The 22,934-nt window shown below is 45.1% G+C and overlaps 1 protein-coding gene across 3 annotated transcripts in view; it reads left to right on the forward strand.

Moving 5' to 3' along the window:
- Positions 1 to 22,934, forward strand: part of PDCD4 (programmed cell death 4) — a 575,316-nt gene that overhangs the window by 427,103 nt on the left and 125,279 nt on the right. For all 3 annotated transcript variants that reach the window (XM_078643769.1, XM_078643768.1, XM_078643767.1), the window contains exons 9-10: positions 5,915 to 6,022; positions 13,046 to 13,156. In XM_078643769.1, coding sequence (XP_078499895.1) covers positions 5,915 to 6,022; positions 13,046 to 13,156 — 219 coding nt within the window. The remainder of the gene's footprint in view (positions 1 to 5,914; positions 6,023 to 13,045; positions 13,157 to 22,934) is intronic.

Genomic DNA, 22,934 nt, shown 5'->3' on the forward strand with positions numbered 1-22,934 from the left:
AAGTTGTCCCATGCTTATGGCCTTAGGTTCTTCCTTCCTCTGCTTAACTAGGGTTTTATAAATCTTCCTGCCCTTTTTAATTTGTGCCTAGTCACGTGGGTTAGCGTGGAGAGCCAATGTTAGTTTTTTTGGGGGCTTTTCAGCAAGTGGCATTAAACCACCTGGTCTCTGGGAGATTCCTGACCTAGGTCGATTTGGTTAGGTTTTTTGCTATATCTGAATATATCAATTCAAAGTCAGCAATGATCTCAGCTGGGGGCGAGCCATGATGTAAACCCCTCATGATTTGGTCATTATTGGCTGTGACGGTTTTTGCCTCAAATTCAGATCGGTTTACTTTACTCCAGTTAAGTCTTACCTCTTTATTAGGATTAAAATTAATCTGGCAGTCATCAACTTTCCCAGACTGAGCTATTATACTAAAAGTCGCTATGAGGGGATTGTGATCACTGGCATTATTTGGTTCCACCTCAGAGTCTTCAACAAGCGGTAAAAACTTCTGTGAAATAAACATAAAATCAATTAAGATTTTCCTACTCCCTCAAAAGTGGGGCACTGTTTTAGACAATTACCAGCTAACTCATTAATGAGGCCCAAATCGTTCTCCATAATAACAGAGTTTAGGGCCTCACCCTGAGGAGTATGAATAAGGTGCGGGAGGGGCTTCCCCTCTGTGTTTAGCAACCCACAAGCATGGTTAGAGCTACATGGGCAGGAAGAACAATTAAAACCACCTACTTAATGGTTGCCATTTCTTAGAGGTTTTGTTAATGTCTGCCCGCAGAGCCTCAATAACAATAACCATTCTGCACAATATCTTCCTTATACCACGTCTCCTGTAGGCAGATAACATTAAAGCCTCTAATATAATTTAGCCATACCTCATCAGTCAGTTTGGAACAAATTCCTGCTATGTTCCATGAAATACATTTTATGTGACCCTGGTTTACCAATACCACAGGTTTGTTGTCCGTAGTTTGTTGAACTACGGTAGGAGACATGTGCGGCTCCTGACTAGTAGTGACATTTGGAGCCTTTATGTGACCCTGGTTTACCAATGCCACAGGTTCGCAGTCCGTATATTGCTCAACTACGGTAGGAAACCGGTGCGGCTCCTGGCTAGTAGTAGTGACATTCGGAGTCAGGTTATTGTGTGGTGAATAGACTACAGGTTTATCTCTGCTCTCCCTACTAGTATTTAATCTAGAGGAGGGGGATTTGAGTGATTCCACCGAGCCTCTGTTACTGTGTTCATCTATACAAGCTCCTCTCCCTTGAGCATTACAGTGCAAACCCAATCCAATCACTGCAACTGATTGGCTAGAACACCCAGGTAGTCAGTCAATTTCAGACAACCCAAAAAGGCCATGAAATCGGTTAGGGTGAATGAATGAGGGTGGCTATATAAATGGATGTGAATTTGAGTCCAGCCATACGGACTGTTATCTTGCAGTAAATTCATGATATGGAGGATAAAAAAAAACCAAAGGGTGGATCTCTGTGTATTCACCTGGAAAATCTCTAAAATGTGTAAGCACAAAACGAGCGCACCATGCATTACTAAAATTAAGCACGACACAATCCCCTTCCCCATGTTTGATCGTATGACCTAGCCAGCTCACTCGCCTATCCATTATAATTTTTTCAGACCAATTTAACTTCGGCAAAATTTTCTTATAGCACCAGTGAGCCGATTTATTAATAAGGCTTTGGCAAGTTTCTTGCTGGCCAGGGGCCAGACAGAAGACTCCCTTCAAAATCGCATTATATGGTGTGCATTCCCGGGGTAAGTTCAGAACGTCTTTTTCAACCCTCATGGTTTTTAGATTGGCACTGGGCCAATTGCATTTGAAATTCCATGTAAAGGTCTACACCTATATATCTTGGCCGATCTTGAATGATCTGTAACCCCCTGACACGGGTTTTCAATGTTCCTGTGGGGGTTCCCAGCAAAAGTGGAGTCCGCTGCTGTCGAGGCCAAAGGGTTAATACTAACACTATGAGGAAAGGACTCTGTACTAGGGGCATGACCATTTACGGTTGATGATATGCTATGTTTTCTGATCTCTGTACGTTTCAGTCTCCTTAGCTGCAGCGCCGGGACGCCCCTTTGCCGGGGCAGCTGTGCGCTATATAAGCCATACTAACATAACATATCATAAAGGGGTCAGTCAGGTGATTCGTCGAGACACTAGGGATTGCCTCATGTTGTTGAAAATGTAAGTTTCTTGAACAAGAAACGCTATCAAGCTGTTTATTAGTTGCCGTCTTATTGCCTAGTCTCTACAACACTTGAGCAAGATGGTCTTCGATACAAACTAGTCTAGAAAGAATGGGTGTCAGGGCCTCATATACAATCCTACTAAATCCTACAGTGCATTTGTTGCACTGCTTCTCCCTCCACCTTAACGGGTTCTAGATGTGTTTCCGACTAGGTGAGTTTGTTTGGTACTCTTGACCCTCAGTGAATGTCCTTTTATTTTACTATCACCCCAACAGATCTGTTTGTTTCTGTTTCCCTCAGGGAGCAGATAGCGGCACAGTAGCTTTCGTCGCTGGACAAATTGTACAATCGGCTCCTTAATTGGCGGTGTGTGTTACATCCTGACTCGAAATAATTACAGTAGGGGATAAAGAAGGTAGTGGTCTCTGTGCAGACACAGATTCTGGTGCATCAATTGGGACAGGTGTGATTGGGCAAGGAGCCAATGAGAGGCTTCACTCCGTGATTTCTGTTTCCTGTGTTATCGCCCCTACTGCCTTTTGAAGATAGCCGTTCAAAGTTGTGTCCACTGTCTTTGATGTGGGGGTGGGTTTTCGTTTTCCCATGGTACAAATTGCCTTAACGGTAAACAACAATAAAAAGGTAAAAGCAAAACTAAAAGTGTTTTACCTTCATGCAGTTTTATAGTATTGGATCCTGATGAAATAGATCAAAAAACCAAGAGAGTTGGCCCAGCCCAGCCTGTCCTGCGGCGGACAGGCCCCACCCTTGGCCTGGGCACACCCGCGCACGTCCCTCGCTGCGGGAGACCGAGGCCTCCTTTATGCGCCCCCCAGCGCAAAGGAAATGACGGTGGCGCCTCCTGGCGCGTTGGTGTGTGGGGAATGGAGTCACCGGATAGCAGGAGTAGGTGAGTGGCAGGCAGTGGCAGAATCAGCAATTGCGGGCTATACCTTTTTATCTTCCGGTTTCTTTGATAGAAACAGTCCTCTTAAAGAACTGAAATTGTCAATTATCCTGTTTGCTTCAGATTGGCCAACACAGTCATGGTACCTGGACCAGCTGCACTGGTCATAGAAGCAACACAGTAGGTTGTAATGCAAACCGGATTTCCTCAACGGATTGAAAGGGTGAGATGGGCAGCACAGAGTTTCTCTGCAGAGACTCCATACCATCCCAATGATGGAGTGGAGCCTCATATAAGGGCCACCCCTGTGTGCCGATGTCAGTTCCTTTCTTTCTTCACACATCCAGAGTTCTGCTTCCAACTTTGTTGGTCTTCCGACCGCTTCCAAATTTGTCTAGTGTGCTAGGGAAGATATCTCCCCCGAAGATGACCGGATTAATCCTGTGCCAAAATTGCAGGAAACTGATGTCTGTTATGGTCTGCCCATTGCGTCTGCTACTTGGATTCCAGTCACGTTTCAGTTGGTATGATAAATATACGTTCGTGCACTCAAGGCGATCAGGATTCGAAACTGCATCACCGAACACAAGAGATCATGGACGAAATAAAGGCCCCACTTCAAGTTGAAGTGATCTCCCATTCCTGCTCTAAGTCTTCTGGTAAGTTGGAAACATACTATGAGCAGAAGCGAGCTAAGAGGGAACTTCAGCCCATCGCACCAATCTAAATCTGGAGAGAAGGTGCAAGGGCATCAGTTGTAAGATTATACCGCTTCTGACTTCGATCCAACCTACAACAGGTCCTGCTGTGCCCGAAGATCCTGGGTTGTCGTCGACTCCACAGCTAATAGCAGGCTTTAAAAAGTCCATTCTGAATTGTTTTCACGTGCTCTGGTTCCTTCTGGTGTGCTGTCAGATCCCTCAGAATTTCAGGAGTCCCCAGTTGGCCTTCAGCCAACATGCTGTCCCTGTCATCACGGGCTCTCTCCTAACTTGCTGTAATCTGAGACTGGGGGCCTGGCTCTAGCATTCTCACATTGACCGCCTGCCTCGACAGGCCGGCCTGGCCAGAAGCAGTGTCATCCCCTGCTGGGCCATGGTCTTTAGGTTATGAGAAGGGTGTGAATATGCAGGGGCTTCCATTGGGGAGAGGGGGTCTGAGGGAGGAAGTGATTTTATGGCCGTAGTGCCATTCTCACCTCAGGCTATGGTGGCCTGGGAGGGGATAGGAGAAGCGGCCAGGTGTTGTCACCACATCCCCAGTGTCTTTTAGGCCGTGTTGGGATTCCTGGGCTTAAATAATTGGATTTGACATTAAGGTCTGTCCTGCAGCGCTGCACAAAACATGTGCCTACGAAAGTACAGAAAGGTCTGTCCTGCAGCGCTGCACAAAACATGTGCCTACGAAAGTACAGAAAGCACTGAGTGGACCAATGTCCGTGCTGTAAACGAGCATTTACAGCAAGACTTAAAAATAAATGAACAGTTCAATACATGAAGATGTCAGTGAGGCCTAAAGTAAGTGCACTAATTTGGCAAAACTATATGGGCCCCTGATTGGGGGTAACTGAATAAAGCTGAATTAAGTAGAGCATTATATCATGAAATGAACATCACCTGAAACCGTTAGCAAAAAGGCAAGCTTCGTAGATCTGATGAGCAGAGGCTCCTATGCTGTCGGACAGGAAAGATGTTATGAAGCAATAGAAAGGGGTTCCTGAACCAGTGTGACTCTAGAATCTTTAAAATATTTAATTTCGCAAACATTAAAAAAAAAAAAAAGTAGTCTAATGAGACTAACCAGATGGTTATCAATGAAAGGGACGATCCGGGAATATGGGCCACTTTTTTGGTAAGTGCCCGGGCGAATTGTGATCCCAATACGACCCTGTACATACTGCTTTACTATCGTAGCGGAACTCCCAATTCGACCGGGAATGATTCAAGAATGTGAATCTATGATAGCTGCCAATACTGGAGAACTGCAGTTACAGGTACGTAACTTATTTTCTTCTGCATCATAGTAATCTTTATTGAAGCACTAAATGACCCTCCCATGCCCCAACCCCCAACCTTCTATTCTGGTCCTACAGTATAAACAAACATCATAATATTCCTAGTACCTGCTATTGATAAATTTTAAAAGAACAAGCCTTGAGGCAACTGCCAGTACAAGGCATTATGGGTAGTGGAAAACATCGGAGTTTGAAAGGGACAGGGCGCTTTTCCAACTCTAATGTGCGTATTAGGCTGAACTTTTCCTCTTTGCTTAGAAATGTTATGTAGCAGTTTACATTGTAGGTGCTGCAATGTAGTTTGAGATGGGTTTTTTCTTTTGGTATCGCAAACGTTCGAAGACTGAGAAAATCTTACCAGTCATTGACTATACAGAATGTGCATTAACATTTTGACAAGTTGGACTCTTCATGCTCTTTATACATATCAATGGATATGAATTTGAGAAGTGTTCTAGGATCACCACTCACAGCAAGAGAATGTTTCTAAAGTTTTTAACCTCAATGATGATTCCTATGATGCAGGCCAAAGACTACAAATAACAGGTTCTTCCCCGTGTAATTCTGGCTGTGGCACTTGGTTCTAGGCCTCAGTTTGGAGCCGACTACCTGCACATTTTGTGTCTTAATTGATACAGACCATTTGCTATGACCAAATACGACATGCTGGAATGTAAAGCCACAATGCCTGTAAGAGGGAATGCTGGCTAAGTTGGCTTCTTTATACATCTGTTATTAAAGAGACCTTTTTTCCTTCTCTCCTGAGCAGATTGACATGCTATTAAAAGAGTACCTGCTCTCTGGAGATGTGACGGAAGCCGAAAGGTGCCTGCAGGAGTTGGAAGTGCCTCATTTTCACCATGAACTCGTATATGAAGTAAGACATGCATATGTTATGTTGTCTGTTGCTTCTCCCATAATGTCTGGAACTAAGTGAGTACTCTCACAATTTAAGTATAAATAATACCTTCACAATTTAAAATGAATTGCATATCTACATTCGAGAATGTCTCCAACCGGGACTCATTCTTATCTGTGCTAGACTGGGCCTGGACACCAAAAGCATCTGTGGTTTAAAAAAAAAAATCATATCAGCCTTGCACTGCACTGAGATCATTTCGATAAATTGTAGTTGCATGGTCCATTTTATAGCAGTTTTGTAATAGAAGAAGCAGTACTGTCTATCTATTTGCCACCAAGTCTTTTGAGATATTAATGTATTATTCCCTACCAGCGAGAGCCTTGTTTTCACCTTGGAGATAAGGATACCCAACAACCCTCAAGAGTTTAGGAAGTTCAAGAATGTGCTCTACTTCCGTGTTCTCTGACAGTAGTCTGCTTAGCATTATGGGCTTCCATAATGGGCATGCAGGTGTATGTACACACATTAGGTGTTGTGTGTGTGTGTGTGTGTGTGTGTGTGTATGCACATTCTTAAGTTTTTTTCTTTATGTATTTGAATAACAATTTGCTATGTTAGGCTTAATGTTCCTTTTTGCAGCTAAAACCTTGCTCCGCTTTAGAAACAATTAAGGTCATCTGGAAGTTTAATTTCTATGCTTTTTTGGCTCCAGTTCAGTAACTGAAGCAGCTCTACTGCATTTGTAATCCTTAATTTGTCTTTTATCTTTCCTTTTTTCTTCTTGAAAATCTTTTTCTGATTGTACAGCGTGGGAGATTTATGAAATTTTTTTTTTTAAAACCTTTGAGTCAATCAAAGCAGTACAAGCGCAGGCCTACAACCACAGGGGCTGGCCGCAAACTCAGGAGATACAAACAGGAGCAGTACACATGTTTACGGCTCAAGGAGCTATCACGGTGTAGGCATAATACGTGGTCGTAGGTTCCACAAAGCATAAGGATAAAAGAGGTTTCATTTTTATATTTTTAAAGAAGTAACTGTGGCTATATCATCGAAGGCATCACACTGCACGATACACTAGAAGAGACGGGAGGGGAGTATCCCCCCACGCAGTCAGGAATCGGTGATAACAATACGGCATGAGACACAGTACGCCCGACAAAGGCAGGCCAGGAGGAAGGGTCAAACAATGGCAAACAATGTATCGAAAGCATCATACGAAAAACCAAGCCGTCCGAAACCACAAAAGAGAGGCCAGTGCAGATGCCCGACAGAGAGAAGGATGAAAGGAAAAGATACAGCCAACCCTACTAAGAAGGAAAAAGAAAGGGACCATAGAACAAAACAAACTAAAATAACAAAACCCCCCCAACACCCTCCACCCTACATCACCGTAATGGCTATGGCCTATCCCATTAACAACGCGCCTGTCGCCCCGGAATTACCCTAAAGAAGGAAATAAAGGATCCCAGCGTATAGACCCGAAATTTAGAAAAGAGAGGAAAGGGGCCTATCGCCCAACAAAATAAAAAAAAAGGGCCCAGGAAAGGGAAGAAAAAAGAAGAAAAGGACCATAGAACAAAACAAACTAAAATAACAAATCCCCCCCCACACCCGCCACCCCACACCACTTTAATGGCTACGGCCACCCCACTAACAGCGTGCCTGTCGCCCAAGAATTGCCCCACAGAAAGAAAAAGAGTAGATTCGTAAAAACTGGGGGAGGGCCCTCAGTACGGGCTCCCAGCCGACCCTTCCCGCAAAATATACACCTCCCCAAGAGACATAACCCACAGCAATAATCAATCGAATCAATCAGTAATGGGGAGAATCATCAACAGTTCGCATTAAAAGGCACAGTAAAATAACACGCGCCCCCCATCCCCGCCAGCCACCCAATTGTCAACATTGTAAGGGATACAGCTTATCCTTGGCCTGTCCTTACGAGTCCCCGAAGGCACATCCGCCGATCGATTCCCGCATCCGCCGATACAAGGAAACAAAGAGGCCAAACAAAGGCGGAGAGCAACACAAGCATACAAAATGGACGTCGCTGGCAACAAGCAGAGTCTCCGGCCCAGGCGGCCATCTTCCCCAAGACCTTCCCAGGACCCGCATTCCACAGCAGGGATGCGAGTACAAAGACGGAGGAAATAGGCACGGGCACCAGCCGTCGCTGCGACAAAGCGTAGGACGTCTGTAGCGGAGCAACATACGGAACCGCTAACAGGTGTTGCGAGAGGGAACCATCAGAATAGTCAAAAGCCACGGACAGTTGTCCACAGTCCAACGCATTGTCCATTAGCACCCACACTCCTCCGCGTACAAGGGTGGTCACGGTACTCGCCTCGAAAACAATTCGGGGCCGATCGTCATGTACCAAGAAGTCGTCCGACCGTGAGTGTCCCAGTGCGAGCTGACACCATCCAGCTTCCTCCCGAGCCACGTGAACAGTGTTCCCAGGCAAGTCGAAAGTCATCAATAGCAGCAAGTATGTCACAGCAGCACAACGTAGCCCCTGTTGTACATACCGCAGCGCCTCTTGATTGCACCCACTCCACCTCTTGTTTCACCCCGGGAGCCAGGATAGCATTCTCCATCTCATCCAGGCAGCAGTCCGGTGTTTCCATCTTAAATGGGGACAGGGAGTCAGTCAGAGGCGAGGGCAGCTCGATGCGATCACAGTCCGGTTCGCAGAGACACGGAGGGCAGAACCCAAAGCAACGGTCTCCTGCAGCGATCATTAGTGCTCCGGCACAGCGTCAGCCGAAAATTCGGGAGTGGCCCGCGAAAACCGGGCCGAGTCTCAAGCAGCGTCGGATTATTCACCATCTGCGCTCCACATATATATTAAGTTCCCACCAGGTCATCGCTCAAGGGGTGCGCCAAGGCCGCTTTGCCTGTCAAGCAGGACGCCTGTGGTAAGAATCCGATCGCCGGATCCTGCACTCCTGTGGACCGACTCCGCCCCAGTGCAGATGGCCGCTGTTGTTGCATCAGCACCCGGCCATGTTTAAAAGCAGATGCCCCGGCTCCAGAGTCTCTCAGGACCGCCGACTGCCATCGCAAATATCTCCAGTTATGAGGCCAGCAGGGAGTTCGGGAACACGCTATCAGTTTCAGCGCACATTCCCACACACCAAATTAAAGCGCAATGTCAGGATAAAGACAGGAGAGTCGTGCGGGGCTCGGAGGGTCACGGAGCTGGGAGCCTACACGTCCGTTCGCATCGCCATCTTGGCTCCTCCTCCCGAGATTTATGAATTTTAATAAGGATCCCATGATTCAGAAATAAAATATATTTGCACTTTAACAATAACAATGAGGACAGTTTAGTTTAAAAAAAATCCACAATCTCACGTTCTTCTCCCCGGTAAAGACATGAAACTGAACTGATTCTACCTGTCATTGCATTAGTTTGAGTCCTGATGAAACAGCACACTGACTGGATTGCAAAAAAAGCAGGTATTAAAATAAAGACAATGGGTGTTTCAGATTCTGATGATAGGTTTCCTTTAACCACAAAGTAACTGGATTCAGGCAGTGTGGATCCACACTTTGAAGTAAGGGTCCCTAAACAGACCCTTTCATGGCTCTTCCATTGCGATTGCAGGCACGATTAAGGCAGCTGACACATTTAACCTGTGTAAGAAGTGAAGGATGCTTTAACTTCCCGTAGGTATTTTTAAGTCCCTTTCAGATAGTCTAGACTTTGAGATGGTTTCGATTTGATCATATTCATTGACCCCGCCCTCTTGTTCAACCCATGCTGTTTTGTCACTGAAATGCTAGTCTTCAATATGATGTCAAACATCAAGAATGCTTTTGTTGTTGTCATCATTCATACTAGAGGAGTCCCTTCATCTTGAATCCCCTTTTTCTGGTTTGGGGTTTACCTGCAGCACAGGCAAGAGCTGAAAACAGTAAAGATAAACTTAGAAGTTTTCAGAATGGGCTTTGAGAGACCATCTCTGCTTCTCTCTGCTTCTTGCAATGAATTATGTTGGTTACCAACTGTTTTCTGCTTCCATTCTGCTTCCTTGACAAGTCACCTATCGAGCAAGCAGGTTAGTTGTATTACAAATGTAATAAATTCTCTTTAATTGTGTGCCTGCCCATCTTTAGGGCATCCGTTTCATATAATTGGAGCAATTGCTCATTCATACCAACCACAAACACCATTGGATTCGTTGAGCAAGGCTGCCTTTGAATAGACTATGTCTTCCGAGGTAAAGATGTGTGCTAAGTAATGTGCTTCCTCACTGAGAAACATGAGGGGACTAGACTCCTTAGATATTTTTGGATGCTCCATTCTAGAGAAGATTTTACAGCAATGATCATTCTCCAGGAAGCATCCTCCACATCAGCAGTTCCTAAATTTAGTGGTGATTGTCCAACATTATCAAATCATTGTTTTTAGTTTTAAGGGTGTTAACTAAATGTACCGGTGGTGCGAACAGACTTAGTGTAAATTTTATTTCTATCCATTCCTGGACGACAGTTGACTGGTTTAGAAGACAGCATTTTTTCCATTCCAGGATCAGGCCAAGCAGTCCAGGAATCATTATCATTTTGCACAGATTCCATCTCCACCCACCAAGCATTTTGACTTTCCTAGGTGCAACCCTAACTTCCAAATCAGCAAAACCTTATTCCACTTATGAGCGTGCAGATGCATGTCTGAAAACGATTCCCCTAAAAATATGTCAGTCTGACAGTGAGGATTGATGACAGCACAATGAGGAGGGGTGAGCCAGAGTACGCAGGCCTTTGAAACAATGTCTGATGCACATTCAAATTTATCATGTAACGTAAAGGGGCTAAACGCTCAACAAGTGGAAGAGAATATAGAAGTATATCATGCCTCAAGAACCAGACATCCTTTTCGTGCTTGACATGCACTATTTAACAGAAGACCACATTGCATGAAATACATAAAAAAATAATCCCAGTACAGCTCTGGGTGAGGAACGTCATGCAAATGACAGGAGTGTCCTCTTACGGTAAATTGGGGTTTAAAATGGGGTTCAAGAAGGCAAACCAGTAAAGAACCACCCCCGAATACAGCTATGAATTACTGTGTTGATGTCAAAATGCAAATTGATCAATGAATGCACCCCACGGAGAAGGTGATGGATGGGTGACATAAACAAGGTGTGGGCCCTGTAGTTAGAGGCTGTAGGAGAAGGAGCAACCAGAACAATGTCTAAAGGACTAAAAGGGAAATTGAGAGAACTCAGACTAGACATACTTGACCTACACTACGCACAGTGGAGAGAGATTATTCTTTTTCATGCACCGTGCACCCCCATAGATTATCTGTTTATGACTGTCTGATGAAGCTAAAGGTGGTGAAAGTATGACTTTTCCATATCGGGCCTTGACAAAAAGAAATAAAGAAATTACGTAAAAAGGGTTGGCGATGGACATAAACACACAACACAGGAATCTTGGAAGTTCAACTTTTTATCAGTCCAGCTCTCAGAGGTGAAATGGAGGGGCCCAGATAGCCTTGATAACAAGCATTTGCAATGCAATAGGTCTTGCACTTCCAAGAGTTTACGCTATTGTCATTTACAATGGCAATAGCTCGAACACTTGTAAATGCGAGATCTATTTCCCGTCAAAGTCACAGCCGCCACTGTCTGGAGCTGCTTGAAAGTGGAAGCATGTATGGCGCTCTGAATGTAAGAAAAGCACGTTGTGCCTGCAGTAGGAGAAACGCATTAAACAAAATTGTGCTTACAGATTAAATAAGACTACCATATGGCAACAGAAGTAAAAGGACCACTCGCCACGGGAGGTTACAAATGAAGACAAGGATGTACTTAGGAGGGACTAACTGGCCCACTAATGAATCAGAAGTCTACATTTACGAAGGAATTTGACACACGCCAATTAAAAATATAGGCATACAGTGGGCGGGACTTGAAGTACAAACTCCAGTACAGTATACCTCGCAGAGGAGCTCATGCGCTGCCCAGGCTCAACCTAAAAAACTGCTCTGCTTCAATTGAAGCTCATTGATACTTAATAGATTAGACAAGCTCCCTCCCTCATTTACATGTTGGTGCTTACGAGGCTTTGAAATAATTATTTCACATGACCTACCCTTTTCCGCTTTATAAGGAATTCCTGCTGAACATCTGAGGGCAGGTCAACCTAAAAAACTGCTCTGCTTCAATTGAAGCTCATTGATACTTAATAGATTAGACAAGCTCCCTCCCTCATTTACATGTTGGTGCTTACGAGGCTTTGAAATAATTATTTCACATGACCTACCCTTTTCCGCTTTATAAGGAATTCCTGCTGAACATCTGGGGGCAGGTAGCAGTCATCAAGACCTGCATGAGCTCTTTATATCCAAGGCGCACTGACCATGGGAGTTAAATTACCGGGCTCATTACTTCAACCAACATAGTGTCATCCTGAGTAAATGACTTTTCCTCTATATTTATCTGCCAGTGCCTGAATTCCCTAGAAACAGACTGAATATTGTAAGTGATACAATACAGATGCACAATGGTTAGTATTTTAGTAGACTAATACCCTTGTTTGCACATCAGTTTTCATGTGACAACTGATCTGTGAACACATGGTGGTTGTAGAAAGCTTGGAGGGTGTTTTATAAAGATTTGTTTTTTTCTGTAAAACACACCAAAAAAAAAAGACCCAACATGTGCAGGCACAGAGTGCGAGTCATTCTCTAGAGTAAAAGACATGTACTTGTTCATGTACATATGTATTGCTGAAGCTTAGTGTGGGTAAATTAGAGAAAGTAACCATTGCATGCGGGTTCCATGCCATTGTTCAAATAGTGAAACAGTGTACATTGCATGAATTGTATATAAATGTAGTATCACCATGAGATTAGCATTTGCAAGGCAAATTGATGCAGCTTTTATGTCCTATTACACAAAGGCACATACAAAAGTGCATGCCTCTGTATCTGTTAGCACATAAAAGACAGATTTTGTATCGCCATGCGTGTTGTATATTTTTGATGCATTATAGTATAACATGAATCCTGTCTTTTAGGCAGTTGTCATGGTTTTAGAAGCAAGTGGAGATACTACATATAAAATGATGCTCAAATTATTGGAATCACTTTGGAAATCTGCGGTCATCACTCTGGACCAAATGAAAAGAGTAAGTCTGCCATCTTCTGGTATAACAGTAATATACTGATCTGAAATTACTCACAAGATAGTAAATATTTCAATAAAATGCCCTTGTTTTTAATTACACACGATCAGTGTGAATACAGAATTGGAACTTAGCAAGCTATAGTGGTTTATTTGTATTGGTTTTTGTTGGAAAAATGTGAATAGGGTTAATCTCCAAAACTGGTTGTTTAAAACAATTGCAGTATCTCAATTTAGCCTTCATTTGTAAGAATAAGAAATACACAGAAATGGAAAAATATGACTCACTTGTCCCACATTTCTCTTTATCCCACTGAACACACCTGTGCAGTGTCAGCCTGGGATCATGTAACTAACTATCTGTAATCTTACCCGGACCCTGAGCATTGTCAAGATTACACTTTGTTTACATACAATACACCATGTGTAGGGGGCAAGAGGGCACAGAGCTATTTATGTAAATAGGTCGAACCCTCTCAGGCGGGGGTGTTGAAGTTCTTGCTAAATAGCCCACTGACCCAAGTGATTTCAATATATTATTAAATATGAGATGTCCTCTGTAGGAAAGTGCCCACATTCTTTCCATATTTTGGCGACTAGTCTTTCTATAACTAAAATGTTCCAGATATTTGCATGCCACACTGATAGAGGCTGTACTTCTTTCTTCTTCCACTATGTTGCAGTGGAAAGCTCTGCCACACTAAGATGCTGCCAGATTAGAGTGTGATTTGTCAAGGCAGAACTCTTGTGGCCTCAACCCAACAACAACAACACTCCAAGGTCTTCCACTGTACAGTAGTCCACCTTTCTAAGTGCCTCTAGCATATCTTTCCAGAAGGGGATAATGGCCAGGGACAGCCATCATATGTGTAGTCATCTCATCGCTCACATCCCCTCCAACAGTTATGGCTACCCCCAGTGAACATTTGTTGGAGCCTATCTGGGGTATAATACCAGGGGTACATTATTTTGTAGTGGACCTCTCTATTCAGCACTCAAAGTATGTTCCCATAGTGTTTCACATTTCATATCATTAATTACTCCATTAAGACTTTCCTCCAGCTATGTTTGTATATGCCACAACAAGGAGAGTTTGTTTCTAAAAGGATTTATGATTTTGATATAAACGCCCTTCGGTGTCTTTCTCAAATACCATGTCATGCAGCTGCTACATGCAAAGACTGGTGCATCACACAATGACGAATATTATGTAGTGCAGGAGCTTTGATTTGTCAATGCCAAAATCTGTTTTATATTGAGGGCGCTAGGTGGTGCACGAGCGAAATGGCCGCACAACCGTGAGGCTCTCGTGGCACCGTCTCATAATCCGAGTAATTATCCTTCCCCGGAGGCTCTCCGCCCGATCTACTGTACCGGAGTGTTGCACTGGATCCGGTGATCCTGCGGAGCGAGTTTGGAGGCTCCTGACAACGGAAGCTGGCTGCTGTGAATCCCCCGCAGTGCCTGCGTTGAAGGGGCTGTTTACGTCTGGTCCTCACTGCCGGCTGAGAGAACAACACTAGAGCCGCGACGCCCATGTGGCGTCCGGGCCAAGCGGCTGCGAGGACTGCGAGCTGCACGATCCTGAAGCGGCGGCGGTGAGTGAGCGCAAGAACGTCAACCTGACTGCTCGTTGCTCCTCCGCACCCTTGCAGGGTGGAGGCTGATGGTCTAAAATAGACTCTTTATACCGCTCCCCTCGGGACCTAAAGACCGGTAAGCAGAAGCAGGCCGAATATACTGTCTGCACATTGCCAACTACACATTCAGCAAATGCAGGCCCATGCAACACACATGAGGTACGCTGGTTCTATCTCTTCCGTGCTATACTAGAGGGAGAAGCCTACCCTACTAATTTGAATATTGGCCCAACATGGGTCCCAACAAAATAAGATAACACACAACACGGAGCTCACCTGAGGGTTAAAGAGCGGTCACACGGCACACAACAGGAATTATAGAAAAGTGTAAAAATCTTTTTTCCATATATTTTATATATTTCATCCAAACAGACTTCATAAGCAGAATATAGTGTTCTGATACATTAATCAATAGAGTTTAAAACATTCTAGTTACAGATATTCAACATTGTCACCCCACTGCACCTCACACGCACCACATCCTCTCAAATCATTCATTCACTCACATCCAAACATTCATCAAAAAAACAATAACACGTTCCTCAACGTAATCCCTAGAGTGGCAAAATCAATAGTAGGATCCTGGGAGATCTTTGTGGCCAATTGCCAAGTTGTTATTCACAGGATCCAAGACACACGTAAAGCCAACGCGCGTCTCGGTGCTCAGCCTAGATGTACAGGCGCACCTTCATCAGGGCTCTCACGTCGAGGTAGAGGGGGACACAACACAGTCTATCTCTTCCGTGTACAAATAAGTGCGGCTTTGCAGGATCCCACACCCCAGCTCCTATTCCCAAGCCTGCTCCCATTGGCACTGCTGCACATGACATGCACACGTTGAGTGGCACATCTGATGAGGCAGCCATCTTATCAGCAAGTCTGGATGAAAGGAAACCGTCCACTGTCGCGCACGGATCAACGCTAGGCTGCTCACCTGAGGACGCATAGGGGTGACATGTACTCCTAAGAGCTGGTAGTGGCATAACAGAGAGGATACAACTGCTGAACACTTAACCGAACACTGCACAGTGCTTCGGCCCCCCCTTCGACATCGTCCTTGCATTAGAAGGATGAAATAGAGCGACCACATAGACACAGTCTAAAATGTCACACTTGTAGATTGTACGTTCTCTTCCAGGGGATACTCATTAATAGTCATAAGCACTGAATAATCTCCGCCCATGAGGGGGAACCCGGAACATATAATAAAATATATATATATATATGTGTAAATATATATAATAATAGTACTAAACAAATTATACACATATATATGTATAACCAATAAAAATGCAGCCCAACATAACCCATAGGCTAATAAAGCCATAATTACATATTTTCTGCAGTATGAAAATAAACCATATAAACAATGCAATAAAAAGGCATGAGCCTCAAAAGCATTCCATAATCAGCAAAAAACCTTTTATTTTCATCAACGAATTTGTAATAAAAGGCAATTAGCCTAAGAAGGCTGCATACAGAAAAACTATCCCTGTACAGAAAACCAGACTGACACCTCGCCTTTAAGGCCTCAGAGAATCTGAACACTTTGCCTTTAAGGCCTCCGGGGGAACTCTGTTCCCATCATGCACAGGTGACAGTTAGGTCAGGTCTTTTTTCCGGCTTGTTCTGTGAGGAACCTGGAACTTGAGCTCGGCTGAATTTGACTGTTTTCAGTCAGTTATGCCACCTTTATTCTATCAGTGTCCTTCCTGTCCAAAACAGATCCTCATTCTGTTTGTGTGGTTTGTCTACCTTCCACACATGATGTGGAAAAATGTTACCATTGCCTCAAGCTTTCTAGCAGAACGTTGAAAGAGAGAGAAAAGGTTCAGCTTTTGGGGCTTATGGAGAGAGAAGGACGTCGTGAAAAGGGGGCAAGGAGTGTTTTGTCGTCTGGAAGGTCCCCTTCTCATTCAAAACGTCTTAGATCTGCTTCTCCTGAAGGTAAAAGCAAGAAAAAACAACATTAGGAAGCGTCGACATCGAAGAAAGTAAGTGCGGCGTCGAAATCAAGATCACCGTCGATGTCGAGACCAGAGAAAACTGCATCGACGTAGAAGACATCGCCGGTGAGGCATAAGTCGGCGTCGAAGCGGAGATCGAGGTCGCCGTCGAGAAGTGTATCGACGTCGAGACATCAGGTGTCGATTGCTGTGAGGACGACATCGAGAGCAAGGTGTTCGACGTTAAGAGAGAGAGTGCGATCATCGTCGAGAGAAAGAGTTGGATCGACGTCGAGAGAAAAGTTCAGATCGACGTCGAGACCTGAAAAGAGAAGATGATCCAGATCGCCGTCGAGACATGGTTCGACGTCGAGGCATGCCTCAGGCTCGAGGCTTGAGATGGTCCAGTCGGCGTCGACAAAATGTCCGACGTCGAGGAAGTCGACGTCGAGGTCTCCGCTGCTTGTCTCACGGTCGACGTCGAGGCATTCTAGATCAGCCTCTCGGACCTCTCATAGGTCTTTGTCGAGGTCTGAATCAGCGTCAAGGGTGTTGGATGACCCTCCAAGGTCTGCTTCACACGACCTGCAGTCAAGGGCATCGGTGAACAGATCTCCAGTGGTCGGAGCCTCTCCACACCAAGATTCTTCAGTGGTGGCTCATTCTGACTCGATGTCAAGGAAGTCAGCATCAGGAGAAAGACAGTTGGTCCCCAGAGAGGGGCAGGCTCCAGCTTCTGGGTCTCCACATTCAATTGGGAGTGCTTCCTCATCTGCTTCTTCTTCTTCGTTGGGAATGCAGACTGTGCAGGTTTCCCCGGAGGGCTCTCCGGTGCGTAAACCACCACCTGCAGGTATGTCTCCAAGATGGCTAGAGAGCATCCGTCAGTGGAAGATGCACCCAAGACCTAATCAAAGACCACTGACTATGGAGGCTTCGAGACCACCGGCTGGTGGGTCTCCAAGGAGATCCAGATCTCCAGTGCGAAGGCGTTCACGCTCTAGGGAACGCAGTAGGCATCGATCTACTGCTCCTGAGAGAAGACATAGATCTCCTGCTTCTTCATCTCCAACAAGGTCTTCTTACAGAGGCTATTCGCCCATGATTTCATCAACACCACCCTCTAGGGTTTCGCCTGTAGATGATTTTGGAATCTTCAATGAGGTTTTGTGCCGTGGGGCGAGTAAATTCAACATTACTATGACAGTGCCTCAGGTGAAATCTTCTGTCATATTTGAGACTTTACATCAAAAGTCCTCTGCTGGGCCTCTTCTTCCACTGGTGCCTGGTTTGTTGGAACCGGCAATGAAGACATTCTTGACTCCAGCGACAGTAGGATCAAGTCCCTCAAGGATTGCGAAAAAATATAAGGCACCTGATCAAGACCCCATGTTCCTGCGGTTCTCGGTTCGTATGAGAAATGCGCACCGCAACCTTACTTAGTCACCCATATAACCCCAGCTGTCCAACAAACGCTCCTAAGAGTCCGGATGGGAACCTACATTTCAAAAGATCAAACCCCTGCATGGAAGCAAACATGGCCGACATCACTCTGTAGACTCTGTGGCCAATCAGATGAAACATTGACTCATATACTGTGTATCTGTCCATCTTTGGCCAACCTGAGACGTCATTACTTATTGTATATATTTCGTTTATCCCAAATCAGATCATGTCGGCCCGCAGTCATGTTAGCACTGAACAGTGACCAGTTGCAGACAGCTTGCAGGGCCACCAGATTTTTACAGAAGGTGACCGTTCTAATACAGAAAACCGAACAAATTGTGACCAATGGCACAAAACAGAAGGCATGAACCACAATTAACGGCCAAAAACATAGACTAAGCAATACTTGCTTCTTATCTTATCTTTTCTTTTTTTTTCCTTTTCTTTTTCTTTCAAAGTTCAAGGACATCACAGAATGTAACCACACTTTTTATTTTAAAAACAGTTTGAATTAGTTTTTAATACTTGCAATATTGTAAAGGTTTTGATTAACCATACACAATAAATTTGTTTACCTGTTTACATGTTCCTGCGCACAGATCCGCCACCAGATTCTCTCATAGTGGCTGCAGCCAGGAAGGCCCATTCGGCTACGTCTGTCTCGTCTGCCCCACCTGAGAAAGACAGTAAAAATATGGATTCCTTGGGCAGAAGGATGTGTAACACAGCTGGTTCGGTCATGAGAGTGGCCAGTGCTGCGGCCTTGCTGGGTCGCTATGATCGCCTCCTATGGGACTCTATGGCGAGGTTTGCAGACAAACTTCCAAAGGAAGATCAGAAAGATTTCCTGGAGATTGTGGAAGAAGGTGGTTTGGTGGCAAACCAAAGTATAAGTGCGGCTGCGGGTTCGGCTGATCTGGCAGCGCACGCTTATGCCCACGGCATATGCTCCAGAAGATCGGCTTGGGTGCGTCTCACGGGTCTTAAGCTGGATGCCCAAAGAAAGATAGTTAATCTACCCTTCAACGGGTCGACATTATTTGGATCTCATGCGGATGATGAGAGGACCAAGATGAAGTCGGAGCTGGACACTCTGAAGGCAGTGGGCCTGGAGAAGAAGAAAGACTTCCGCCGGCGTAATTTTCGTCCTTATGACAAGAGGTCGTTCCAGCAACGTGGGCAATCGTCGAACTGGTCGTCGCAAAATCAAGGCCAGAACCAACAGAGGTCTCAATTTCAACAGCGCAGACCTGGGCGAGGCCGGGGAGGAAACAGACAACAGTCCTCTGCTGCAAAACAGCCTCAGAAGCAATGAGAAGAGACTTCCTCCACAGCCGTTGTTCACTCCGGTAGGAGGAAGCATTGCGTCATACTTGGACGAGTGGAGAAGATTAACAAAGGACAGGTGGGTCATCGGCATTATCCAAAATAGCTACCTCCTAAAATTCAAGAAACCTCCTCCCATTATCAATCCGAAGGTAATTTTTCATCACAATCTACAGCTTTTGCAAAAATAAGCAAACATCCTTCTGTGCAAGAAAGCAATAGAGAAAGTACCCCGTCCACAGCGAAACCAAGGTCTGTACTCCCGGTTTTTCCTGGTGAAAAAGAAAGGTCCCAAAGCAGAATTCAGGCCCATACTGGATCTGAGACTGTTGAACAGGTTCATTCGAAAGGAAAAGTTTTGAATGTTAGCGCTCCATCAAATATTCCCTCAGTTACATTGTCATATAGTTACTGCTTATCTATATAACGTGTTAAGTTAGCATGAGCTTATTAAATGTTTAAACGCCATTTTTCCTTTTTGCTGCTTCTGCACACGACACATAATTGTTGATTTAGCTTTCAGCCTAGAAAAGCGTTGTGATTTACATGAGAATAATATGTTATTGCTCTGATATCAGCTTTGCTTGGTAAACTGTCTGTACAGTGAGTGCTGAAGCTTCAAGGATAACTCGACACAGAATTGTTGTGAGGTCTGATCTCTGCACCTTCATAGACATAACATAAGTGCAGCTCCTGCCAAATTCTGGCTTTAGGCGCGTTTTATTTTGCTTTGCTTAGAGCACACATACACACTTGATGCGGTTCGCATGCAGAGAGCTGGTGGAAGCTGATGTGATCTCTTCACACTAGGATCTTGAGGTATGGGGCCGCCCTGCTAAAACCCAAAGAGACCTTCTTAGATATTAATATAATATGCTAGTTAGGGAGGGTGAGAATTAGGTGTTGTTAACCCTTATTCATTACAGTATTTTAGCATGCTGTCACCTTTTGCTTTGTATGGACTAGTAACTATGCTGATAACTTTGCTTCTGATCATATGTTTCCTTGTATTATCTAAGATACTGCGTTTGAGAAGACGGCATTAGTAAATAAATATTTCAAATGTGCACGTGTCCTCATTTACTCCACGTTCTGGTTTGAAATGATTGTATAACGAAAGAGTGCTCATGCGTTCCACGTGACCTGAGGTATTGTAAGTTCATGTTCTGGTTTGTCTAAGCATTGGGAGTTTGTTATGACCAATGAGACACTGTAGCTAGCTCGGTAAGGGGGTTTTGGGTACTGAGGTGAGTTTTGGGTCACCCTAATTCACTGAGGTTCCAAATCTCTATGCACAGTTCTGTAGGAGAACGGAATCCCTGCTACATGGCGCCCGATCGTTGGTGATCTTATATCATGACACTCGAGTAGTATATCATTCAAACCTTAACCCCTTCTCTGTCGTTTCCGGAAAACGGTGGTGTCGGACAAAACCTACCTATTTTTGAAATAGGTATTTTCAAGCTTGAATCTTTCTAAAACGGTTTCCTTGAATTACTACCCAGTTGTGCTACAAAGTTTACTTTGTTTTTCTAAGTTCCTGTGCAGTCATGGCCCAGCCGGTGGACATTCCGCAGCATAGTCGCATTGCGGTGCGCAATCATTTGCAGACTTACAATGTTCCCGTTGACGGCTTGGCTGTGATTTTGGTGGTGAGTGCGGAAGCAGCTTACCCATATGAACTCTTTTATTCGTGGGTGACATTTCCGGCTGTGGACGCTAATTCTGGTGTGTTCCACACTTACACTCCCTCACCTGTGCCGAATGAATATACTCCGTACAGGGCACTGGAGGTACCTATTGATCATTGGCAGCATCACGTTTGGTTTGGTGGCGCCCTACCCCATTCTTTAACCGCTCCGAGATTAGGTCCTTTGTCCATTCCAGGCGCACATTGGCCTGTTCTGGCTGGATTTACTCCTCATCCTCAATCCGGCAATTGTACCTTGGCGGAGGTTCGTAGACTACATGTAGTTTCTATTGCCGTGATTCGTGCATTAGTGCAATACATAAGTCGTCATCTCCCGGGTGGGCCCCCGTGGCGTCCGGCTCTTCCAGCGGGACAGGGCAGTTTGAAGCTCAGTCCTGTGATGGTCAATGCAGTGATGGGTAAGCGTCCCCAGGAAAAGGATGATTTTCCTTTCTGGCTTGCCGAGAAATTTGACCAGCTGGAAGCAGTATTTCCTAATACAACTCCTGGTGATAAACATAGGATCTTAACGATTAGTTTACCGAAGGATTTGGCCCCCGAACTCGTTGACTGTGAGACCTGGGGAAAAACATTTGCGGCGGTCTATGCGAGATGTTATTGCACTCCATCTATGGCTGTCCTGCCTTCGATCATTAAACGTGTTCAAGATGATCATGGACCGGAGGCAGCGGTTGAATTGGGTATGCGCTTGTGTGGCTCCTTTGATATAGTTTGCGATCTCATTCTTGCTAATGTCAAGGGGGGTGCAGTGAACTTTCAAGTGGCTAATGCTTTGGCGGCGATTCCCGATAAACCCGGGCAGTAAGCGAGAATTATTGTGGCTGCTTATAGAAAAGTAGGTCGCAGTAGCAAGGGTCTAAAGCCTTTTTCTGTCAAAGAGAAGAAGCAACCCCAAGGGCAGACTTCAGAAACGGAAGTTCAGCCCAAGTCCAAAAAACAAAATTGGCCTAAAAAACAGAAACAGGGTAAGCAACAACAGCAGACACAAGAGTCTCGCCCTGCGCTCCGATGCCTGCGCAAACAGAACGTGTTTATGATTTGCGCGATGATTAAATCACCTGATCGTTTTCAGGTTTCTGATCAACGCTCTCCTCGTTCCTTTCAGGACTCATCGGCCCCGAAGACCGGTGGTGGAGGAGGCGGAAGGGGTCGGGGTGGTCAGCAAGGACGTGACCAACCCACCAGACAGACGGTATAGGAAAGCAGGACGGCTCATCGCCGAAGAGACTGCAGTTTGCCAAAAAGAAAGTCTGAGCTTTAACAGCGCATCGATATGCCACAGATAGTGAGAACACGGCTTCGGAATCTGACATGGGCTCTGACTTTGCTGGACAGCGTGTCGGAGATTACCATTGTGAGAGAGGCCCTGCGTCCGCTACTGAAGGTGACAGCGACTGATATTTATGTTGTGATGGAAACAGCCGATACAAGAGTTGCTCCCCCTGATAGACTTTTTGAAATTGTCCTGTTAATTGAAGGTGACATACAACCTACTAAAAAAGGGGTATTTTGGGAAAATCTTTCGTCTACGTATGACATTCTGCTTTCGGAGGCTGACTGTCCCCCACCTTTTGTTCTCGCTGCTCCACGAGGGGAGGAGGTAATCCTCCCCAGTTTCGCGAACACTGTCTCGAAAGAGCATGCGCTGCAGTTTGCAAAAGAGTGGGCTAAGGCTCTAGCGCCGGCTCTGTACCGCAACCAATGTGGTTGGGA

Source organism: Lissotriton helveticus, chromosome 5_1, assembly GCF_964261635.1.
Source record: "Lissotriton helveticus chromosome 5_1, aLisHel1.1, whole genome shotgun sequence".
NCBI lineage: Eukaryota > Metazoa > Chordata > Amphibia > Caudata > Salamandridae > Lissotriton > Lissotriton helveticus.